The sequence below is a fragment of the Xenopus laevis genome, chromosome 4L, assembly GCF_017654675.1.
Source record: "Xenopus laevis strain J_2021 chromosome 4L, Xenopus_laevis_v10.1, whole genome shotgun sequence".
NCBI lineage: Eukaryota > Metazoa > Chordata > Amphibia > Anura > Pipidae > Xenopus > Xenopus laevis.
The window spans coordinates 96,957,724-96,981,913 of record NC_054377.1 but is presented as its reverse complement, the minus strand read 5'-3'; the positions used below and the strand labels follow the sequence as shown (position 1 = coordinate 96,981,913).

Here is a 24,190-nt window from a genome sequence, read left to right as displayed (position 1 = left end):
GTTTATAACTGACGACATCAGAACTCACCGTTTATAACTGATGACATCAGAACTCACCGTTTATAAGGATATAAGCAACTATTGTATCAATTATAACAGCCGTCTTTAATGAAACTCTGGGATTCTACTCAGCAGGGCCAAAGATAAGAAATGTATCAACCATATGTATCAATTAAGAGCAGTTTACAGGGTCGACGACCCCATCCCTTCCCAGAGCTGCTTCAGAAGGTGAAAATTTACACTTCAATATTAGAGTAACGGTGACACATAGAATATAGAAAGTAATTGGAAAAAATCGTCTTTCTGGTGATCTGTCTAAAAACAACTAGTTGTTTGAAGGTGAACAACCCTTTTAAAGCACATGACCAGGCAAAATTACATGAGATGGCGCCTACACACCAATATTACAACTAAATATAAATACACTTGTTAGGTCAGAAATTAAATTTTATATGCTAGAGTTAATTATTTCCAGTGTAAACCTTGTAATTTAGGAATAAAAACTACACCATAAAAATCATTACAGAATCCCTTTAACAACTGTTGTTGGACACCTAAAGCAGTCAAGAGAGTTCAGCAACAGCTGGAGAGCCACATGCTGGATTCTGATGGGTATTCTCTTGTCTTGTTCTTCTTTTGTGTCATCCAGTATGCAGAGGCAACATTTCTTTTCCCTTTCAGTTGCTATGATGGCACGAAATTCCCTTTTAGTGCCATGTTGCATAAGAATATGGTATTTGGATTTATTATGTAAATTTTGTCAGTTAGAACTTAAATCCATATCCTGCTTATTTTGATGTATTTCAAAATCCTGGTAAATATTTATATAGTTGCATAGTAGATGAGATAAATGATATAGTACAAATGACACATTGTACTAAGACTTGGTTTCAGTAACATAACTTTATTCTCTTTCCTTGCAGATGGAAGATATCTGGAAGACTCTAATACACATATCAGCAAATCTGTACATCGAAGCAGATCCAGTAGGGAAAAGTCTTCTCGCAGCCCCTTGCGTGCCACTACTCTGGAGAGTAATGTAAAAAGTCATGTAGCATTCAGAGAGCCCTTAGCTTCATACAGGTACTGTTTATATGTCTGTGTTTTGCATTCTTTAACTTGAAATCGATTGATATATGTTTTCATGGACTATTTCTTTCCTGCCATACTCATATACTTATATGCATTTTTTAAACATCTCTGTTCCTGTATATCATATGCTTCTCCTTACAGCCTTTTTTTATTTGCATCTGTGTGTTTTAGGGATGCTAGTGCCTCCTCAACTCCTAATGAGAGGGATATCTTACAGCCAGCACTTGGCCTTAATGCTGGTGAGCGAGAGGAAAGGGACTTTGAAAGCACACGTTCATCAGCAGTGGCCAACACTAATGTTCGATACCTAAATGACCCACCTGCAATTGATGCATTGGAGTTGAGGTTATCTGGATCCCCCAATGAACTTGCAAATTCTGCTCTGCACACTTACAGAGGAGTAAGAGCATTTGAGACTCTTCAGCCAAACACATCATTCAACTCCTCTAACAATAGACTAGAAACTTTGAAGAGGCGGCAACCAGATGCTAAACTTGAGAAGCTGAAAGAGCGCATACGTCGTCAGTGGGAGCTTGCTGGAGAGAAGGATGTTAGAGAGGGATTGCATTCTTCAGCACATTACTCCGATCCCACTGCTAATGCAAAAACTCGCAAAGTGACATCTGCACCACCAGCACCTGTTTACAAAGGTGAAATTTTCTCTTCAGGCCCATCAAGTTTTCTCTACAAGGAAATAGGGAATTACTGTATTGGTATGTGGTGACAGTGAAAGGGGAAACTAAAAACCTAAATATACATGGGGGCCCAGTTTTAAAGACATTTTGAGTAAAAGGTGTTGATGAATACTTATTTTATCTCTTTGAAATCCCTTAATTAGCACTACACAGCACTTCGGGTGTCCAGTATTAGCCTTCACCCTGATGCAGCAAACATGCATATTAACTTGGGCTTTGACCAGAAGGGCCATGTTTGAGGAACATGGAAGATAGGTTACTGTTCCATGAAGTTTTGCATGTGGCAACCAGCAGCCCATATGCCCCAAGAATATTATCAGCGTTTTGCCTTTATTTTTCCTTTAATTTTAAACTATTTATTATGGCAGTTGGATGCTGTGTTTCTTTAATAAAGCTGTGCATGGATGAATTTTTAATGTTTCATCACGATCTTTCTCAGGTTTCAACCCACCAGACAAAAAAATTTCTACTTTAGATAGTAAGCTTTGCAAGGGAGAGGACAGTTCACAGCTGTATGGAACCCTTCAACCTTCATTCCGAGGTGAGGCTATGTGTTTGAAAGCTTTTAGGACACTAAAAGAAAATAAAAACAGGCTCTATAAAGAAAAATAAAATTGCGGTGGACATGTAATTTTTTTCCTTTTGTTGCTTCATCATGCCAATAGTTGCTGCACCTCTTTCAATCTTACAGTCATTTTCGAGACTTCTTTTTATCACTCATAGCTGTGCAGCTTTTCCCTTAAGGTTGGCATAATATTGCATAAGATGAGAAAACAAGTCTTTACTGTTCATGTTGATTAAAACTAATGCTCATGTGTATGTCAAATCTGGCTATTTAAAGGAAGAGGAGCAAATAATAACTTCACCTGTGGGGGGGAAAAAATAATAGTTTCAGATCTATAACTGTGAGCATGGTCTGAATTGTAAGGTAAGAAAGAGTGAGCATTATACATGTTGCACATTGCCCTTGCTAATGGAGAGAGGATACTACTATGGTTTTGTTCCCATTTAAAGGGGTGGTTCACCTTTACATTGACAATTAGTATGGTTTATTCTAAGCAACTTTTCAGTTGGCCTTCATTGTTTCTTCTGTATAGTTTTTGAAATATTTGTCTTCTTCTTCTGACTCTTTCTGTCTTTCAAATGAGGGTCACTCACCCCATCTCAAAACAAATGCTCCGTAAGGCTACAAATGTATGTTATTGCTACTTTTTATTACTCCTTTTTCTGTTCAGGCCCTCTCCTCACAATCAAATCTCTTATTTAAATAATTCCATGGCTGCTAGCGTAGTTTGGACCCTTATACTAAAAGTTAATTTAAAGGTAAACAACCCATCTGCGAATGTACTTATCTGTTGTATGTATGATTGTTGTGTGGTTAAAAAAGAAATAAAACTTACCTTAAAAAAAAAAAAAGGTAAACAACCCCTAAATGGCAGCATTCTATTCTTGCTTAAATGTAATTCTTTAAACAGAGGGAATTTCTACCAATGAGACATCTCAAATGAAGAAGTCCTCTAGACCAGTGCGGAAAGTTCAGAGACTGGTTGATGGAGGGAGCACAGGGATCCCTGAGAGTAAACCAGGTTAGTGAATGCATAATTTGCTGTAATTTTACTGTCCGTTTTAACCTTTAAAGTGTGTTTTGAAATTTGGGACCACAGAATTCATGCCCTGATATCTTTCCCTTCTCTAAGTAAAGGGAAGCATCATAAGCACGTCTTCATGGAGAGATGGGCAGAAGTTGGTAAAACAGCTCTTGGGCCCCACACCCAAGATTGAAAAGGAACTTAAAGGTCTGTCTGATGACAAACATACCCTTAAGGCAACACCTCCGTTTGATGGACCAATAAATAAGAGGCAAGGCTTCTGTGAAAAAGATGCTGGCAAGAGGTCTGTGTCCAGTGAAAGGCAAATAAAGGAGATTACGAAACCCAGGGGAAAACAAATCCGCAAAAGATCTTTGTCACAGGAGAAACAGATGGAAAATGAAGAATTGTCCAGTAAATCAGCAGGTTAGTGGTTGTAATTCACATTAAAAGCTAGTGGTGAGTATATTTTAAACTTCTAGATCGCATCCTAGCAGAGGTGATTTACTTTGTTGTAAACGGGTTATTATATGTTTTTCCCTGTGCAGTGTGAAGTATTAGTATTACAGTACTAATTAATATGATACTGCATTTTAAAGGAGGAAACAAATTGTGGACATTGTTGTATAGCTTTCAGAAATAATAGTTCTAATAACCTCACAAATGGCAAAACAATTTCAGAAGTTTTTATTGGAAAGAAAACAGGCAAAACTTGAAAGAGCTGAGCAACAGGGAATATGTTTTACCCTACTAAACAATTTTGTGCCTCTTGTGAGAGCAAGTCCATTGGTTATCCAAAATAACAAATTCAGACAAAAGTTGAGATGGCCATGCGCTGGCATAGTTACTTTTGTTTTTTTACTTTTGTTGTGATTCATTAAATGTAGCTGTATGTTATGGGGATCCAAATAATGGAAAAACCCTAGGCCCCAAGTTTTCAAGATAATGCATCCCATGCTTGTATATCCGCAAAAGAATTTCATTACAAAAGTACAAGGAAGAAAATAATGGTAGCCAGCCTAATAATTGAATGAATAAATATTCTTTTTTTTACCCCCTGTATTTAGCCAGTTCTGTGGGTTATTCTGAAGCAGTTCGTGAAATTGATAAATACTGCAGGGATCCAGCTCCCACCACAAGTTCCCAGAATGATGACAAAATAAGGTCGCATGCAACTCTGGACAACTATAATAAGTATCAAACAGAACCTGCAGAATTAAAGAAAGATTTTCTGCCCCTGGAGATCCAATGCATTTTGGATGACTTGCAGCTTGACAGTGGTATTGAAGGACAAAAGCAGACAAGAGGCAGAAGCAAAAGTCCTACCAAACGAAAACCGGGAAAATCACATGCCCCTCAAGAACCCCACATCTCCTCTAAGAGAAGGCATTATGATACAGAGCAAGTACGTCTATACATTCTTCGTCAACAGGAAGAGAGAAAAAGAAAGCATAATGAGGAGAAGGAAGCACAGAAGCAAGCAGAGGAGCAAAAGAACAAACGTTTGCAGGAGCTCTATCAGAAACAGAAAGAGGCTTTCAGCAAAGCAAAAGGTTGTGCTACTGGGCAGTATGTTCAAGAGAGAGAGTTACAGGATGTTATTTACAATCACAAAATAGAGCCAAAGATACAACAGCCTCCTGAAACTGTCCCAAGACTGATGCTAAGGCATGCCTGGTCTGATCTATCTGCACAAGAAAAGCAGGTACTTTTTTCACAACTTATTACTGCTTGTACAAGTATTAGTATTTGCTGCCGGTCCGTTATCCAATAAATGGGGATATTCTTATAACTGTGACCAGATTGCTCTCACATTCCAGCTTCTCTACTTAAATGATATTTAGTAAAACGTATCATGAACTTTATTACAGTTTGGCACAAGATACAGTTTGCTTGAAGATCACTGGTACACTTTGGTTATAGTCCTTCTGCAAAACATAGCCAAAAAACTGATCTATTATGTTGTGCAGCAAGAATCTATAGTATTGTAAAAAGTACTTCAATGTTTATAGCATAAACCATATTTTAAAACTTTCCATTGACGTTTCTTATTCTGTGCTTATGATTTAGGCTAGAGGAAAATCCTAACCATAAAAATTTCCTTTAGGAGTCTTACGAGTTCCATGTTTAAGGCTTTCAGTCACGTTCATTTGTACTATTCCATAATATACCTTATACTGCATTGGTTTTAAAGGAGAACTAAACCCTAGCCCATATTCAAACCCCCTCTAATTTTCCACCCCGCAACTGTCAAAAAGTTCCCCTGTATGCCAACGTGCCATAAATCTGTTCAATTGCACAGCAGAGTTAAAAGATATAATTTTCCCCAACTGCACATGTTCCTGCGGACTAACAGAGAAGTATCAAAAGACAGGGGAAGATGGCACCATTGAACTCCGCTGCACAGCTTTGTAGATTTATAGAAGGTCTGTACACAGGGGAACGTTCAACAGAATAGATGTTGCGGGATGAGAGCTTGAAAGGGGAGGGTGTGAGTTTAGTTCTCCTTTAATTCGACTCCTTTAAGGATGAACACAGGGATGAGGGCTCCATTTTGCAAGTAGCAGACAATTAGCATACACACTATTTTTATTACACGGGTGTCCTCTATTTATTTTTTTCCCCCTCATTGCTGGTCAAGAAGCCTGAGACTTTGTGTTTTTTTATTGTAATTGTAAGTTCTAGTGACCGTTTCGGTATTCTTTTGGGCTACAAATCTTTCCCATCCCCATCAAAAATTCTCTGGCTGTTTGCCTCTTGCATACCTATGTTAGGGGTCAGATTTATCAAAGGTAGGAAGATTTCACTTTTTACCACCAAAGAAAAGCATTGTTTTTCCAGTAAGCTACCATTATTTTCTAACAAGTGAAAAAGATGTGAAAACATTAGTTGAATTATCACTACATTGACAATTGATAGAATGGCTGGGTAGTCCTTCACATAAACTTAAATCACTCTGTATCTTCAGCGATAGCAAACTATGAAACAAGCTGTGTTCTGTATTTTTAACTTGTGTAGTATATATGGTGTACCGTGCCCATTTGTTTGGGAGTTGGTTGGGTTTATTACACACTGGAGTGAATTCGATAGGAAGAGGTTCTGTTGCCACAAAAGGACAATTTTAAAAAGTGACCGATTTAAAAAAAATCTTACCAAATTGGCATCTATATCTCTGTAATTTTTTGTTCTTTTACATCTTTTACTTTAAAGGAGAAACAAACCCTTTATAAAAAAATACCTATCCCCCCTCCAGCCTAGCTTTTTACTTACCCCTCGGTGCAGAGTCACAGCATCTGAGTTCACCCCAGCCTTATTCCGGGTCTTCGTTAAGCTGAGATGGAGACCGTCAAATCGGCACATGCGAGTTGGAGCAATTTACCGGTTTGTGACAATTGCGCATGTGCCGAAATGGACGGAAATTGCAGAAGCGCCGGAAGAAGACCTCAAGATCCGAAAGATGGATATGGTGAACTCCGATGCGGTTACTCTGCGCCGGGGGGTAAGTAAAAAGTTAGTAACATTTCCCGAGGGAGGGGGGTAGGGTTTTTTTGGTAAAGGGTTTGTTTCTTCTTTAAGCCAACATTTTGTGATGGTCTGTGTGCTCCCTTGATCACCTGATCCTTCCAAGGTCACTTTAAACTGGCAGATTTCTGTTTAGGAGTATCCAGTGGCATGTTGTGATTTTATGATATATTTTTGTTCTATATATTTTTGCAGTTATCACAATACTGTATGCACTGTTTATAAAGTTAATTAAAGGGGTTGTTCACCTTTGAGTTAACTTTTAATATCATGTAGAGAGTGATATTTGCAATAGGTTTTCATTTTGTATTTGTGATTTTTTTAATTATTTAGCTTTTTATTCCGTACCTCTGTTTGCAATATACGGTAAGCAATCTGGTTGCTAGGATCCAAATTACTTTACTAACCATGCATTGATATAAATAAGAGACTTGAAAATGAATAGGAGAAAGCCTGAATGGAAAAATAAGTAATAAAAAGTAGCAATAACAATATACTTGTATTAGATGGGGTCAGTGACCCTCATTTGAGAGCCAGAAACAGTCAGAAGATGGAAAACTATAATTTAATGAAAATTAATTGAAAAAGTTGCTTAGAATTGGTAATTTTGTAACATACTGAAAGCTAACTTAAATGTGAACTATCCCTTTAAGCCTGAAGAAGTGTACAGCTATAATATAATACTATATGCAACCTAATATGGTAAGCACCACACATGCACCCTGGTTAAATATATTGCCATATGTGAAGCTCTTTTCACCCCCTCCCCTTCTTTTCCCCCTCTCAAATTCCATAGAGCAATAGTTGAATAGTTCTCCCCCATAAATTTAAACAAAGGAAAAAGGCAGGTATTTTCTCACAATAATGGCAGCAGAAATATGTTAAAGGAAGGGAAACCATTCCTGACATTACTTATGACATACAAACTTGATTTGCCGATACAAATCTTTATATCATAATTGCTATCTAAATTACAATACGTGTGTAATTTGCACGTGAAAAACCAATAAACTTTTAATAATACAAAAAAATAACTTTTTCTTCCACATTGGTGGTGTTTCCCACTACTGCTGAAAGCACATCCAATGCCTTTAAATACTGAATTGTAATACATCTTAACTTTGTACCTGAGGAAGTGAGTTGGTCCCCATAAATGTTGTACAGCTTATGAATAAAGGATGTTTTTTAAATTACTTGGATGTTTTAAAGTGTGTGTTCGGTGAGTTAAGCATATGTGTGAGTGGCTAAACGTGGCTTGCCTATAAACTCCCGGCTCCACTAAATCCTGTTAGTGTGTTGACCAGCAGCTGTAATTCCAATTGTGCCATTTACTAACTTGCTCTCCTGTTCATTTTTTTTTTTAGCCCAAGGTTTTATATCAGCCTTCTGGGGAGTCTGACAAAGAAAACAAGGGTCAGGAAAGACCAACAAGTGCCTCTTCAGGAAGTGATCTCTCCCTCTCTGAGCCTCTGCAACCACTACTTAGGTGAGACTATTTATCAGCGATATTTATCTATATTTATTAAGAAATAAATCTAAAATACTTAATTGGTAGCAAGTTTGCAAATGCTGTCTAATTGATTACTTGATTGATTATTAATTTTTTTTAGATGTCAACATTAAATTTTTTTTATATACTTTTTGACTCTTTCCAACTTTCAAATGGGGGTCACTGACCCCAGCAGTCGAAAAGTAATGCTCTGTGAGGCTACAATAATGTTGTTTCTTTTTATTACTTATCTTTCTATTCAGACCATCCCCTATTTATAGTATAAACCACTTCTTGGCTATCATAATTTGGATCCATATAGCTGCTAAAATTGCAAATTGGAGTGCGGTTGAACAAATGCTAAATAAATCAAAACCATAAAGAATTAAGACAAATTGCCTCAGAATAATACTCTCTACCTCATACTAAATGTTAATCTATAGGTAAATGCATAATAATTCAGATCAATTACTTCCTTGCTTCTTTATAAAGGAAATTCTAATTATGTTGATATTTTACTTGGTAAAAAAGAAATTTAACAATAGTAACGTTTTGTTTTAATAGGAGTGACCTGGCGGACACATACAATCCAACATTGGACAACATATCCTCTAAGGGTCCACTACCTCAAAGTCTTAATCAGACAAAAGGGGGTGATTTAATTCTTTCTCGGTTCCTAACTGTTCCCAAAGACTTAGAATCTTTGCTTAGCTCTAGGAAAAGCACTGCAAATCCAGAAACCAACAAAACGTACTTTCAAACAAAACCTCCCTCTAATTTTCGGACCAACTTGGATCGGATTGAGTCTTTAAAGGCTACCGCAGTGTCTTTGTCCTCTAGAATTGAGAGTGAGGCTAAAAAATTAGCTGGAGGTTCACTAGCCTTTCCGTCAACTTGGGGCCCTGAACCTGATCATATAAATAATAATACAACTATTTGGAAAAAACCTGATAGCCCACCTGAGCGAGATGGTGGGGATGATATTTTTTCAGCTAGAATACAGAAGATGATTGGTACTTGTGAAAGTCACTTTTCTCAGAAGGACCTTCCTGGAGCTAATGATCTGTACAAAAAACTTCCAGATGAATTTCTTTCAAATAGAAACATCACACATGGGGGACGTGAGGTCATAAATGACAGAAGGCCATCCCCAGGAAGAGATGAAAGATGTAGGAGACCTACTGATGTTTCCAGTAATACCAGCCCCTTACAAAACTCTAGCACCAGTTCAATTAGTGAGGGGTCACTGTTGAGTGAAGGGAGCTTGTCAGAGGGTGAAGGAATTCCTAGATGTGGGTCACCACTTTTCTCAAACAAATTATTAAAAACAAAAGCATTTTGCATGAAGGACCAAGGATCAAAAAGCAAATCCTTGGAGCTGCTTGATGAATTTAAGAGAGAAGCAGAAAAATATGAGCCGTTGGTGACATCTAGTGCCAAAGGACCCTGGGAAGAGCTTGCAAAAGGGAGCCCAAACAGTGTTATTAACATCTTTACCAAGTCATGCCAACTTTATAGCAAAGGTAAATGCTCTCTGAGATTTTTCCTGTCCATGACCATTTATCCCCGCCCTTTTTTTTTAATTTTTGAAATTAAACATTTACTGTTTCTTACTTAGAACTGGATGGAAGGTTGGAGCGAAATTCGCCAGCGCTAAAGCCTCCGTATACTTCAGCCAGCCCCCAAAACAGTGTCTCGTATGCAGATGATTTTAATTCATGCCAAGTCAGTCAAAGTGGCAATCAGATAGTTCGACAGCAGAGGTAAGATGTTTTGCAGCAATAGATTTGACTAATTTGGTCTGCTTATTTATTATTGGTGATTTTGTGATTAATAGTTATCATTACTATCAAAGAATATATCTAAGAACAAAGCCAAAGGTGTGATGATCACGTATGGCGTACGTGCTGGCTTGCAGGGGCTTTAACTGCGAAGGGTGTACTACGTCCTTGCAGTAATTAGGGCTTTTCTCTGCATCAGCGCCTTTAGTCACCTCTGCAGAGATTTAGCAGCATTGACAGCCCCTGGGCAACAGGATTGTCACAGAGGTGACTACATACATACATTTATACACTCTCATTTTACTATTTTTATTTTGCTCACTTATATACACACGCAAAGGGCTATTTTTTACTTTTTCATTTTACCGTTTTGTTTTTTACCCCTAAAAACTGTTTTTTGGCAGCGTGACTATTGTATAATCTATTTTGCCCACTAATTACACTGTATGATCAGTGATTTTGTTATTTCATTGATTTACAATTTTTTTGTGGTTTTATTGCATTATTGTTTATGTATCTTTAGTATAGTTTTATTGTTTGGTGCTTTGATACAGAAAGATGTATTTTACTTTAGTTTGATCCGTCAGTATATGTACTTTCCAAAAATGTATTTTTTTCTTTTCTTTTTTTTTTTATTACAGTTTGGGGGGTCTTACTTACTGCACATAACGCACAGTTGGGACTCTGTTTTCAGCGGCTGACTTGGCCAGCTTGAAAATTCATATGCACGTTTTTCATTTGGGGTCTGTACATACCACATACTTTGGTAAATCTATGAATATTGGGCATCAAACTATTCAGTAGACCTCTGACGTCCATATTTAGGGTAATTTTTCTTTGTATGTAAAACATTGTGTGAGATAAATGTGGCAAACTGCAAAATTTTTAGGCAGTTTTCAGAAATCTCTTAAAAACCTCTAAGTTTAGAAAAGCTTTGCAGTTTGGTAGTTTGGTGTAGAAAGACCTCTTTATATTTGGTTTTGGGGTGGTCTTAGGAGAGTCTTGTGGCACATAATACACAGTCTGGTTCTTCGTTCACAGAAGGCGAATCGACAGCGGAGAAATCACTATTTTTATTTGGGTTCCGCACATGCCACCTGCTTTGGTATATCTATGCATATTGGGCATCATACTGTTCAGTGGACCCTTGGTGTCGATATTTAGGGTGTTTTACAAGTGTATGTAAGGAATTGGGTGAGATAAATGTGGCCAATTGCAATATTTTTAGGTGATTTTCAGAAATGTCCTAAAAATGGCTGCCTTTAGCGTATATGGTTTTGGGGTGAGTCTTTGTACTGTTAGAGGGTCTTGGAAACATAATATGTAGTCTGGGGGCTTTGTTCACAGAAGGCGAATTGGCAGCGGAGAAAATTCATATGCACTATTTTTATTTGGGGTCTGCACATGCCAGCTGCTTTGGTATATCTATGCATATTGGACATCAAACTGTTCCGTAGACCCTTGGCATCAATATTCAGGGTGTTTTACAATTATTGTAAGAAATCGGGTGAGATAAATGCGGCCAATTGCAATATTTTTAAGTGTTTTTCATAAATGTCATAAAAAACTGCTGCCTTTAGCGTAGCTTTGCAGTATGGTAGTTTGGAGTAGAAAGGCATAATTACCTATTTTTGATACTTTTCAGAAATGTATTGTTTTGGTAGTCTTTGTGCTGTTAGGAGGGTCTTGTGGCACATAATATGCAGTCTGGGGCTTTGTTCACAGAAGGCAAATTGGCAGTGAGAAAATTCATATGCACTATTTTAATTTGGGGTCCGCACATGTCAGCTACTTTGGTTTATCTATGCATATTGGGCATCAAACTGTTCAGTAGAACTTTGGTGTCAATATCGAGGGTGTTTTCCAATTGTATGTAAGAAATTGGGTGAGATAAATGTGGCCAATTGAAATATTTTTAGGTGATTTTTAGAAATGTAAAAACAGCTGCTTTTATCGCCAATTTAGGAAATATTTGCGACTTTGTGCTTTAGAGTAGAAAGACATGTATACCCAATGTGGATTCAAGGGAATGTGTTCTTTACGAAAATATCTGGTTTTCTGCGAACATACTTTTTTCTACCTTGGCCCTCCCCCTCCAAAAAAACTCAGGTTGTACTGAAAAAAAAACCAATATATTGTTTTCCTGTGTAAACTAAAAGACCCCCCCCCCCCCCCCAGGAAAGGCCCTTAAAGTGAAAGAGTACAAAATGTGTAAAAACTGCTTGGCAGTAGATGTTCGCATTTAGGACAAAACGACCGACAGGGAAAGAGTTAAAAGTGCTTTTGGAAAACTGAGCTAATGTTTCAATTGGCTACATGCTCTTTGCCAGGGATGGCTGTGTTGGTATTGGTGGGGGGGAGGTTGCATGAAGTGTTTTTTTGGTTTTACAAGACAATACATATGAGCAGTGACCATTTCAAAGCACAATAAGGCAGCAGGAAGTGTAATTAAACATGTTACAATCTGGTACCAGTATTAAACGAATGCTGTTCAAATTGGTTAACTGAAGGGGAAATATATAATTGCCATTGTCCATAAAAACACACACACTAAAAACACATAGAGTGGATCGGTGGAGTATCTATAACTTAATAAAGTCTCAGTTAAGGATAGATACGATAAGTAAAATGGGGTGTAGTCTTGATAATGGGAGGATTTCAATTACCCAGATATTAACTAGAGCAACAGTACTGCCAGGACAGGTGGAGGCCTATTTATCTATCAAGGTCGGATTTTAGTGGTTTTAGAGGTTTTGAAACCACAACTAAACTCACAAACTCTAAAACTACCAATGTCATGACATTTATCAAAAAATCTGAATAAAAAAGTTTGACGGAAAATGATGCTGAACGATGCGCTAAAAAATAAGAATGCATCGAAAACCTCTAAAACTTCAAGTTTTTCAGACAATTCCTAGTGAAAAAAAATCCAAAACCCTCTCAAAGTCAGAATTTATTTAAAGTGGCCCATTAGGATCAGTGCAGTCCCATTGTATAGGACCTCAAAACTTTTTACCTGGCGAAGTTTTGTATTAGTGGTTTTTACACTTAATAAATCTCGAAATTTTTAGAGCTTTAAGAAAAAATCGAAATTCACTTGTTTGTAAATCGGCCCGATAGTAGTAACAGGTTTATAAACACGATGAAGGCATATTTTACAAGCTCAAAAGGAGGCTGCTGCAACACTTTACAGATGAACTGTCTTTGCTGTTTTGGTAAAAATCGATGTTTTGATAGAAAGCGTGTATCAGACTCTTATTTGTACATTCCTTGAGCTGAAGATGCTCCGTAAGTAGCCTGATGTGACTCATGCCCTTTTTTTTTTCTCGACTGAGTTCTAACTCCAGTGTAAAACATTTTTCTTTTTTCAACATGCTCCGAATATATGATTAGGCACTGTACTACATTCTTATGTAATCAAACCTATAAACCGTTCAAAGTCAGCTCCAGTGACCCAGTAATATTCATGGGGGAATGCAAATTATATTGTAAAAAATAAGAGCAATATGACAATTTTCTTTTTGGATTTGTTCACTTCAGCCTGGACACCAGTGTTTCCAGTGTCAATGAAGAACTTCCCAAGTCTAGGAATGAGGGTTCATCATCCAGTTCCTCGGGAGCAAGATCTGCATCCTCTTCTGCATCATACTTATCTCAGGAAGGAAGCAAGCTGAGTAGGTGTAAACTAAATTCTGAAAAAATTATTTGTTTTTGTGAAGTATGTGTCGCTCTGTAATTCTACATAGAAAATTGCCATTTTTAAGTACTAATGTCCACCCCCTGAGATCATCCGATTCACAGTGCACACAAACAAACCAAGAGCACGTATACATAGGACATATCAGCTAATTATATTTCTGGTCAGGTGATCTAAGTTAGCACACAGACCAAAACGATCTAAAGGGGCAGTATTTATATGTATTATATATATATATATATATATATATATATATATATATATATATATATATATATATATATATATATATATATATATATATATATATATATATATATATATATATATATATATTTCTCTTGCAGATATCTGTGGGACACAGGGACCATGGGGTTTAGCTTCTACCTTCAGGAGGCAGGACACTAGAACAAAAACTGACTCCGCCCCCTTAAGCTATACCCCCCACTCACCGCAGGGGAGCTCAGTTTTTCTAGTGTCCTCAAGGAGTCAGGATGTTAATCCAGTCAGGATTATTCTGCGGCCAGACTTTGTGTTTGGCACCAGGGGTTGTCCTGGAGTTCTCTGCTTAAGGGAATCTCCTTTTAGGCTTCCCCCTTCGTGGGATATCTGCACTGGGGCGACTAAGTCTCTTATGGAGCGAGCCACACAGCACTCAATGGTGTCATGTAACATGAGCCGCAGCTGTCCAGAGCAGAAGGCTGAATGCGGGCATCCTGTGAGATGATGGATGTCCAGGGTCTGTGAGTATTGGCGTTTTTACGCTGGAGCAACTATTTTGGCGAGTAATGGTGGTTTTTGTGCCCCCCTCAACCCCACCCCGGGTCCTATTGTGTCTTCCGACTGCGGCACCAGCGTGTTCTGTTAGGCGCGTGGGGAAGGGCGCACCTGGAGGTTATTTCAGTGAACCTGCGTTCCACTGCGGAACGCATAGGCGGTTCTCGGTTGGCGATGACGCATCACTTCCGGCAGCGCCATTTTAAGTGCGCAAGTGATTTGAGCAGCGTGTGGCTGCTTGCGGCCAGCCAAAATTCAACGCCTCAGGGAGAAAAGGTTGTCGGCGGCTAGGAATAGCATTCCTAGCGTGCGTGTGCAGGACCTGTCCCAGTGTTTCTAGCCGGTGCTACGTTGACTCAGCAAGACAGTACTTTTTCACGGTCAGACACAGGGGCCAGGGGCTGGGAGAGGGTGCCGAGGGGGGCAGGCACAAGGGTAAAAGCTTCTTCAGAGCTACCTTAGAGTGTTGTGGTTTTTAAAAAAGATTTAAAAAATATATAAAAATTTAAAAAAAAAAAAAAAAAAAAAAAAAAAAAATTTTTCCACCATGGCGGATAAAAAGTCTGAAGGACCGTTTGCTAGGACCAGTCATGCTGTTTCTAAAGTTAGATATTTAGCATGCTCCAAGTGCCGCAAACGCCTACCAGCTGGTCATAAAGAGACCTTATGCAGTAACTGCGTTCCGCCTTCTTCGGCTGAGGGGTCACTGAGGGCTCAAGAACTGCAGGAAACTGCTGTGTCAGACAATAGGGAGGATAATTCTCCTCCGCATGTACCGACCGCCACTGCTCAAACTCACATAGTCGCTGAAGTAGCCCCGCCTGCATGGGCAACCCAGTTATCTTCAGGCATTCCTAAATTGGCGGCATGCTTAGATAAACTTCTAGACAGACTAGATCAGGGTACAGTGGAACCTAAGACCCGTGCCCACAAACGTGCAGTTCCTTCAACATCTCTGGAACTCAGTGAGGAAGAATCTATAGCCAATTCTCCTACAGAGGATGATTTTTCACAAAGTGAAGGTGAAATATCAGATGAGCAAGAGGATAATGAGGAGCCGACTAGATCCTCAGAATCTATAGACAAGTTAATTTTGTCAGTAATCAAGTGCTTGGATCTCAAGGAATCTGAGCTTTCATCAGATTCTTCTCAGTTAATGTTTAAACGTCAGAAAAAATCGGTACCAATATTTCCTTCTCACCCTCAACTAGACAACATTGTTCAGTCCGAGTGGGAACAACCGGAGAAGAGATTTCAGGCTAATCGTCGTTTTCAAAGACTTTATCCATTTCCAAAAGAAAATACTGACAAATGGGGTTCTCCTCCATCTATAGATGCTCCGGTTTCTCGGCTGTCTAAGAATACAGCTCTGCCGGTTCCAGACGCATCGTCCTTCAAGGACTCTATGGACAAAAAATTGGAAGGACTGTTGCGTGCCATTTTTTCCTCATCAGGAGAATCCTTAAGGCCTATTTTTGCAACGGCATGGGTAAGCCGAGCTCTTCAGACTTGGATTTCATCCTTGATGGATGATATTGCTTCAGGAAGACCTAGACAAGAACTTCTTGACATTACTTCACAAATTAAGGATGCATCCGATTATATTTGTGAGGCATCTCTTGATGCAGCCCAAGTAGTAGCGCGTACTTCAGCATTATCGGTGGCGGCACGCAGATCCTTATGGTTGAAACTCTGGTCAGCAGATCTATCATCAAAGAAATCTCTTACCACTCTACCATTTAAAGGAAAACTTCTGTTTGGGTCGGATTTGGATAAAATTATTAGTCAAGCCACAGGGGGCAAGAGCACGCTCCTTCCCCAAAATAAACCTCGGTCCACTTTTCGGAAAGGACGATTTTTTCGTTCCCCACGCTACACCAAGACTTCAACTTCCAGGGACTTCCAGTCTCAGTCCTCAGGAAACAAAAACAGATTCCAGAATAAGTTCAAGAGCAACTGGCAGAACAGACGAAACCAGTCAAAGCCGTCAGACAAGTCATCTTCAGCATGACTACCAAATCGATCTCAGTCTGCAACCTACAGTCGGGGCCAGGTTGCTTCACTTTCAAGAGGTTTGGCGAAGAACCACTCAGGATTCTTGGGTTCAAAAAATTGTATCCCGAGGGTATCAGCTGGAGTTTTCTTCCACCCCTCCATCTCGATTTTTCATGTCAAGAGTGCCAACAGAGCCACAAAAGAGACAAGCCTTTTTCGCAGTAGTACTCAATCTAGTACAGGAAAAAGTCATTGTACCTGTTCCCCCAAAGGAAAAATTTCGAGGGTTCTACTCAAACCTCTTCATTGTGCCAAAAAAGGATGGCTCCTTCAGACCAGTATTAGACCTAAAAAAGCTCAATACATTCATTCGACCAGCTCATTTCAAGATGGAATCCCTACGTTCAGTAATTGCCAGTATGAGACCGAACGAGTTCATGGCCGCACTAGATATCCGGGACGCGTATCTTCATATCCCGATTTTCCAAGTCCATCAGAAATACTTGAGGTTTGCTTACCTAGGACTACATTTTCAATTCGTAGCACTACCATTCGGCCTAACCTCGGCTCCACGGATCTTTACCAAGGTGATGGCAGCAGCGGCGGCATCTCTCAGAGTACAAGGGATATCCATTACGCCCTATCTGGACGACATTCTTCTGAAGGCGCCATCTCACCAAGAAGCACAGAACAATCTGGCCCAAGTGATACAATCACTGACAAGCTTGGGTTGGATAATCAATACCACAAAATCAAAATTAGTTCCCAGCCAAAAACTAAAGTTTTTAGGTATGATTTTCGACACAAAGAATCAGAAAGTTTATCTGCCACAGGACAAGATAGAGAATATTTTAACGTTGGTACGACGTCTCGCCAAGACTCCGAACACTACCGCTCGGTTTGCCATGAGAGTACTGGGATCCATGGTGGCCACAATAGAAGCGGTTCCCTTTGCGCAGTTCCATCTCAGGGAATTACAATGGAACATTCTAACACAGTGGAACAGAACAAATCTGTCTCAGAGAATAGTTCTACTTCCCAAGACCAAGGTGTCATTGGCATGGTGGCTGAACTGCAACAACCTGTCCAAAGGGAGGAACCTTGCAGATCCCCAATGGCGGATCCTCACTACGGACGCCAGTCTAAGGGGCTGGGGGGCAGTGTTCGGCACACTCACAGCTCAGGGGATTTGGTCATCAGCAGAAACTCAACTGCCAATAAACATTCTAGAACTAAGAGCGGTGAGAAGGGCTCTCAGTTATTGGCAACAGATAATGAAGGGAATAGCCATCCGAGTTCAATCGGACAACGCGACAACGGTGGCTTACTTGAATCACCAAGGAGGTACTCGCAGTCGACAAGCACTCCAGGAAGTAAGCCAAATTCTGTCTTGGGCGGAAAAACACAATGCAACTCTATCCGCAATATACATTCCGGGCCTCGAAAATTGGGAAGCCGATTATCTGAGTCGACAGACACTGGACCCAGGAGAGTGGTCTCTAAAGCAAGAAGTGTTCACCTTGATCACAGAAAGATGGGGAATTCCGGACATAGATCTTATGGCGTCAAGAGCAAACAGGAAGGTACAACAATTCATGTCTCGTTGCCGGGATCCTCTAGCACTCGCAGTGGATTCCATGACGGCTCCATGGGAGTTCCAACTAGGCTACGCATTTCCCCCTCTTCCTCTGCTACCCAGGTTAATTCGAAGAATTCAAAGAGAAAATCACACAGTGATTCTAATAGCACCACACTGGCCTCGACGAGCATGGTTTTCCGATCTGATAAATCTGTCCAGAGAGGATCCATGGCCACTACCGAATCTACCAGATCTACTATCTCAAGGCCCCATAGTACATCCCAACTCGAAGATGCTCAATTTGACGGCATGGCTATTGAGACCCTAGTGCTGAAACGAAAGGGGTTTTCTTCAGAGGTAATAAAGACCATGATAGCAGCAAGGAAACCAGTCTCGTCGAAGACTTATTACAGAGTGTGGCGTTGTTTCAAAGATTGGTGTGTTCAAAAAGGAATACCTTTTGAGGACTGTTCAATTCCTGGCATTTTAGAATTCCTTCAAGTTGGGTTGAATAAGGGACTGTCTCCGGCATCATTAAGATCCCAAGTATCAGCACTTTCGGTTCTGTTTCAAAGGAAGCTGGCAATTAATGCGGATATTCGAACATTCTTACAAGGAGCAACTCATATAGTTCCTCCATATAGAGATCCTCTTCCTCCGTGGGACCTGAATTTGGTGCTGTCGGCATTGCAGGGTCCTCCGTTTGAACCCTTGGCTTCCATTCCTATGGCGTGGCTTTCCTGGAAAGTGGCTTTTTTATTAGCTATTTCGTCAGCGCGCAGAGTATCCGAACTGAGTGCTCTATCATGTCAACCACCCTTCTTGACATTTCATCAGGATCGAGCGGTTCTACGCACCATTCCTTCATTTGTACCCAAGGTCATATCGGATTTTCATATCAACCAAGACATCACAGTACCATCGTTCTGTCCTCATCCTAAATCAGCTAAGGAGATTGCCTTGCATGCCTTAGATCCTGTAAGAGCCATTAAGTTTTATTTAGACAGAACCAAGGAATTTCGGAAATCATCTTCATTGTTCATCATTCATTCAGGAATACGCAAAGGTTTTCCGGCATCTAAAACGTCCATATCCCGATGGATAAGAGAAACTATTAGACGCGCCTACGTGGCCAGAGGAAAAACTCCTCCAACACTCATCAGAGCCCATTCAACGAGAGGTGTCAGCACTTCATGGGCCTTCAGGAATCACGCCTTAGCCGAACAAGTTTGCAGAGCCGCAACATGGTCCTCTATCCATTCATTTACAAAATTCTATAAATTTGAGGTCTTTGCGGCATCGGATGCACGCTTCGGGAGGAAGGTATTACAGGCCGCGGTAGTTTAAAGACTTCGGCCTCGCTTCCTCCCTCCCTATTAGTTGGGACAGCTTTGGTATGTCCCCATGGTCCCTGTGTCCCACAGATATCTGCAAGAGAAAAGGGGATTTTGTGTTACTCACCGTTAAATCCTTTTCTCTTCAGCAGTCTGTGGGACACAGGGCATCCCGCCCAGGAAGCGATTCCTCAGACTGTTATTCGCCATCAAGTGGTTGTTTGTATATAGTTATGGAGTTCTATTTCTTCTTGGTTAATTCAAAACTGAGCTCCCCTGCGGTGAGTGGGGGGTATAGCTTAAGGGGGCGGAGTCAGTTTTTGTTCTAGTGTCCTGCCTCCTGAAGGTAGAAGCTAAACCCCATGGTCCCTGTGTCCCACAGACTGCTGAAGAGAAAAGGATTTAACGGTGAGTAACACAAAATCCCCTTATATAGTGTGTTGGTAGTGCTTTTCCTTTTAGGGTAATTGGAAGCAGCCAGGGCAGTCTTCATATTTCATCCTGAAGATGAGTTAGCGTGCAATTTGGAAAGAATGACAATTTTCAGTCCTGGATACAACTAAAAGCCCAGCTTGAAAGTCAGTTTTGGTGAGCTTTGGGATGTTCAGGTATTTGCTGTACCAGATATACTTCAAACAATGGCTAAATGACTGATACAGCAAAGTTTAACTGTATTGCTGTAACTGTAAGTTTGTAATTAGCTAAGTGGACCCTGACCACAAGGTTAGATATCCAAGGGGAACTTAAACTGAAAAAGTTCTTCAACCATGTGACATAAATGTTTTGTAGTCTGCTCAGTCTGCGGTTGGGAAAAAGTGGCAAGATTCATCCTAATTCCAAACAGGTTCTTTGAGCATGCGAATCTCAATTTATTTACATTATATTTTATACTATTGTACTTAGAAGTACTTTACTGTCTTTTCTTTCAGAAAAATCTTTTCAGAATGACAGCTCTCATTTTCCCCTGGAAGACCAAAGCTCCTCGTCCTCCAAACATAAAAACCTTGCAAGCAAACACACACCTTTGTCACCTGGGAGGGAGCCATCAGCTGGCAATGGCACTGACACTGATAGCACAATTGGAGATCTTTCCTCTCGTTCTGTGACAAGGTAAGAGGATTTTAAAGTTAGGCAAACTGCGGAGCATGTTTTTTAAAAAGAAAAAAACCAAAGCTGCTAGCTATATCTAACTTTTTGCATCCCACAGTTTGTGCAATCCAAGGAGCTGGCACTCAGAGTGCTTAGATCTCGCATCACATTTTTTAAACATAAAGGCCTATTGACTCTCTATATATTGCCTATTCTGATTTTATTCTTTGTTTTCCAGCTTTGACTCAGGAAGAGATGTGAAAAATCGTCACACAAATGTCACAGAAATTGGAGCGCAAATTCCAGCACCAACTACCACTACAACTACCGGAGGCTCTGTAACACAACCATCAGATTTAGTGTCTGGCACTGTGCAAGGTAGCATGCAGGCTGTGTGCGCCACAATGGGCACATGGAAGATATCTAGTGTGTGTAGTCTGTACTCGTTAGTCTTATGATGAATAGCAAATTTTTATTGGGGTGAAATCTGGCATTTAGGCTAAATCCCCAGCCTTTTACAAAGTGCACAGTAACTAAGGTCTGGTTTAGTGCAAGTAATAAAGTACTTGTATAATTCAGGACAGCAATCCATTTGCCTTGTTCCAATTGTGCATCTATAATGAAGATGAAAATATTCCTGTGTATTTGAAGTAGTATTGTGAACCCTATATGTCACTTTACAGAATTTTCAACCCTGGTTTCAAGTGCTGAGGTAAGCAGGCAGACATGCAACCAGGAGGCAAAATAGTTGTGAGGTGCCTTAAGTGGGATTTTTTTAGGCGTAACGACTGTGTTTGTTACGTTGATATAATTCAGAATGCAAAAAGGAAAGGTTGTGGGAGCACTCCATGGCTAAATAAAAATGTACTAAAATACAATGGTGCTACTGATCTGACCAAATTAACTACAGACAGAGAAAAAGAAGAGAAATTGATCAATGCCCTGGTCCCCTGTCATACAAGTAATCTATGCAGATGCATGTATTTACAAATTTAATATAATTCATCTGCTCCTTACTTGGATATTGAAATGTGTCACCTAAATAAGTCACATGGCCTAGAAACTGCCTGCACCAGTCTGACAGTCCTAATTAAACTTTTCTTAGTGGGTATTACTCTCTTGCTTTTCCCTGACTGGACATATAAAGAAATCTTTTACAACACAGTTATTCATCCATCCTAAACACAATTGTGTGTGTGAAACTTGAGGGAGTGGCATGTGGTCCTTTGGGGACAGACCTACATTGCTAATGGGAGGAACATCCTCCTGACAGGGTCAGGCGACTAAATCATAGGAATTGTGCAATATGTTAGTTTGTATAACCTTCTTTTTAACATCGCTATTATTAACCCTAAATAGAGAAAGGCATTTAACATTGGTGTTTTAACAACCAATTATATTATTTATATTCTCATTCATTACTGTTTTTTGTTTGTTTGTTTTTTAAGGGTCCAAACATTATTCACCTATGGTACTACAACAGCGCATGTCCGCAGAGTTGAACTATCTTAGTGCCATGGAGGAGTCAGTGCGACAGCTATGTGATGTGGAACGTGTCCGTGGAATTTCACTGGCTCAACAGGAAACTGTGTCATTAGCACAGATCCTGAAGGTACAGATGTCCCTGTTTTTGTTCCACTCTAGTAAAACAAAGAAGCCGAACCTTGAATATGGCAAGAATTTAAAATATACACTCAGAATCAGGGCCACTGTACCACAAGACAAAGCAGGATAAAATACTTATTTAAAGCTGGCCATATACAGGCCGATAAACCATGGAATCTGCTTGATTTGGCCTTGTGTGCAGGTAACCAAATCGGCAAAGATCTCCAAACGAGAGCATCTTTGAGTTTATGGCTAGCTTAAGAATGACTGAGATGCATTGAACTTATAATTAGTAGAAATATATGAAATCTAAACCTCTAAAGTGAGGAAAAAATAACACCACTATTAGATTAAATTATTATTGTAAAGGAGTAATTATTTGATCGGCTCATATAAGTAAAAAGTCTTTATAAGTAAAAAACAAAATAATACTTAAAAATATTATAGTCTGTATTGAATCCAGTATTGTTCTAAGCTTTAAATTAAATCAGTTACCTTTTAAAAGGATTTTTTTTTTTTTTTAAATAGTTAATAGTGCCGCTCCAGCAGAATTTTGCACTGAAATCTGTTTCTCAAAAAATCAGACAGATTTTTTTATATTTAATTTTGAAATCTGACATGGGGCTAGCCATATTGTCAGTTTCCCAGCTGCCCAGAGTCATGTGACTTGTGATTCAGTCACTCTTTACTGCTGTTCTGCAAGTTGGAGTGATATCACCCCTCCCCACCCCCAGCAGCCTAACAACAGAACAATGGGAAGGTAACCAGATAGCAGTTCCCTAACACAAGATAACAGCTGCCTGGTAGATCTAAGAACAGCACTCAATAGTAAAATCCAGGTCCCACTGAGACACATTCAGTTACATTGAGTAGGAGAAACAATATTCTGCCAGAAAGCGGTTCCATCCTAAAGTGCTGGCTCTTTCTGAAAGCATGTGACCAGGCAAAATGGCCTGAGATGGCTGCCTACACACCAATATATGAATTATTTGCAGTGTAATTTAGAAGAAACTACATCACAAAAATCATGACAGTATCCATTAAAGCACATTGCTAGTGGTTAAAGGCATAGGGGTATATTTATCAAAGAGTGAAGTTAGAGATCACCACAGTCCTCAAATTCCACCACTCTCCATTAATTTCTATGGGATTTTGAAAGGCGTATTTATCAGAGGATGAACTTTCACTTTCACCCATTGATAAATACTCTTTTAAAAATCCCATAGAAATTAATGTAGAGTGGCAGTATTTCACTCTAGAGGACTCTAGTGATCTCTGACTTCACTCTTTAATAAATGTACCCCATAGTGTTTACTTTGGATGATATACCGTATACAGGCTTTAATATTACTTTTCTGGGGTTAATATATTCAGCACCCACTTCCTCTGTCATTTACCAACATAAGGTTTTCCTTACGCAAAATATGTTGTGATCTACAGGCTCAGCAGCAACGCCACGAGCAGAACATGGCTGCTCTGAGGCAACAGGCAGAGCAGGAAGCCCAGGCAAGCTTGAGGCAACTAGAAGACGCACGTCAAAAAGCTGCACAGGTAATGAGGACAGTTAAGGACAGCATTAAGGATAGAGTTTTTAAAGGGGAACTACAGTATAGTGATTTTTTAATCCTGTCATTCAAGAATGAAGGACTTTTTCTGAAATAATCAAGTAACTCTTCACTATCTTCCTCTCAGTAGGGTATCATTCAGCTTGTATTTCAGTGGCCTAGCCTGTAAAACACAAGCCAAGGCCAGGCTTACAAATTTTAGCCAGTAAATATTTAATTACCCATTTTTCTGCCCCTAACCTGCCTAGTTACACCCCTCTCCTTATTTACAATCTACCACAATCCCCACTGCCATCAATCAGTTTAATCCACTACAATCTGACTCCAACCCATCCAATGTCCCTTCACAACCTCCTTTAAGTCTGGTCTGGGATTTGTAAT

General features: G+C 39.7%; 1 protein-coding gene across 3 annotated transcripts in view; it reads left to right on the top strand.

Moving 5' to 3' along the window:
- Window positions 1-24,190, top strand: part of cep350.L (centrosomal protein 350kDa L homeolog) — a 54,589-nt gene that overhangs the window by 9,976 nt on the left and 20,423 nt on the right. For all 3 annotated transcript variants that reach the window (XM_041590520.1, XM_018258517.2, XM_041590519.1), the window contains exons 4-17: window positions 924-1,083; window positions 1,264-1,742; window positions 2,227-2,328; window positions 3,263-3,373; window positions 3,485-3,802; window positions 4,444-5,081; window positions 8,263-8,384; window positions 8,952-9,910; window positions 10,006-10,150; window positions 13,709-13,842; window positions 20,480-20,660; window positions 20,878-21,017; window positions 22,088-22,251; window positions 23,685-23,795. In XM_041590520.1, coding sequence (XP_041446454.1) covers window positions 924-1,083; window positions 1,264-1,742; window positions 2,227-2,328; window positions 3,263-3,373; window positions 3,485-3,802; window positions 4,444-5,081; window positions 8,263-8,384; window positions 8,952-9,910; window positions 10,006-10,150; window positions 13,709-13,842; window positions 20,480-20,660; window positions 20,878-21,017; window positions 22,088-22,251; window positions 23,685-23,795 — 3,764 coding nt within the window. The remainder of the gene's footprint in view (window positions 1-923; window positions 1,084-1,263; window positions 1,743-2,226; window positions 2,329-3,262; window positions 3,374-3,484; window positions 3,803-4,443; window positions 5,082-8,262; window positions 8,385-8,951; window positions 9,911-10,005; window positions 10,151-13,708; window positions 13,843-20,479; window positions 20,661-20,877; window positions 21,018-22,087; window positions 22,252-23,684; window positions 23,796-24,190) is intronic.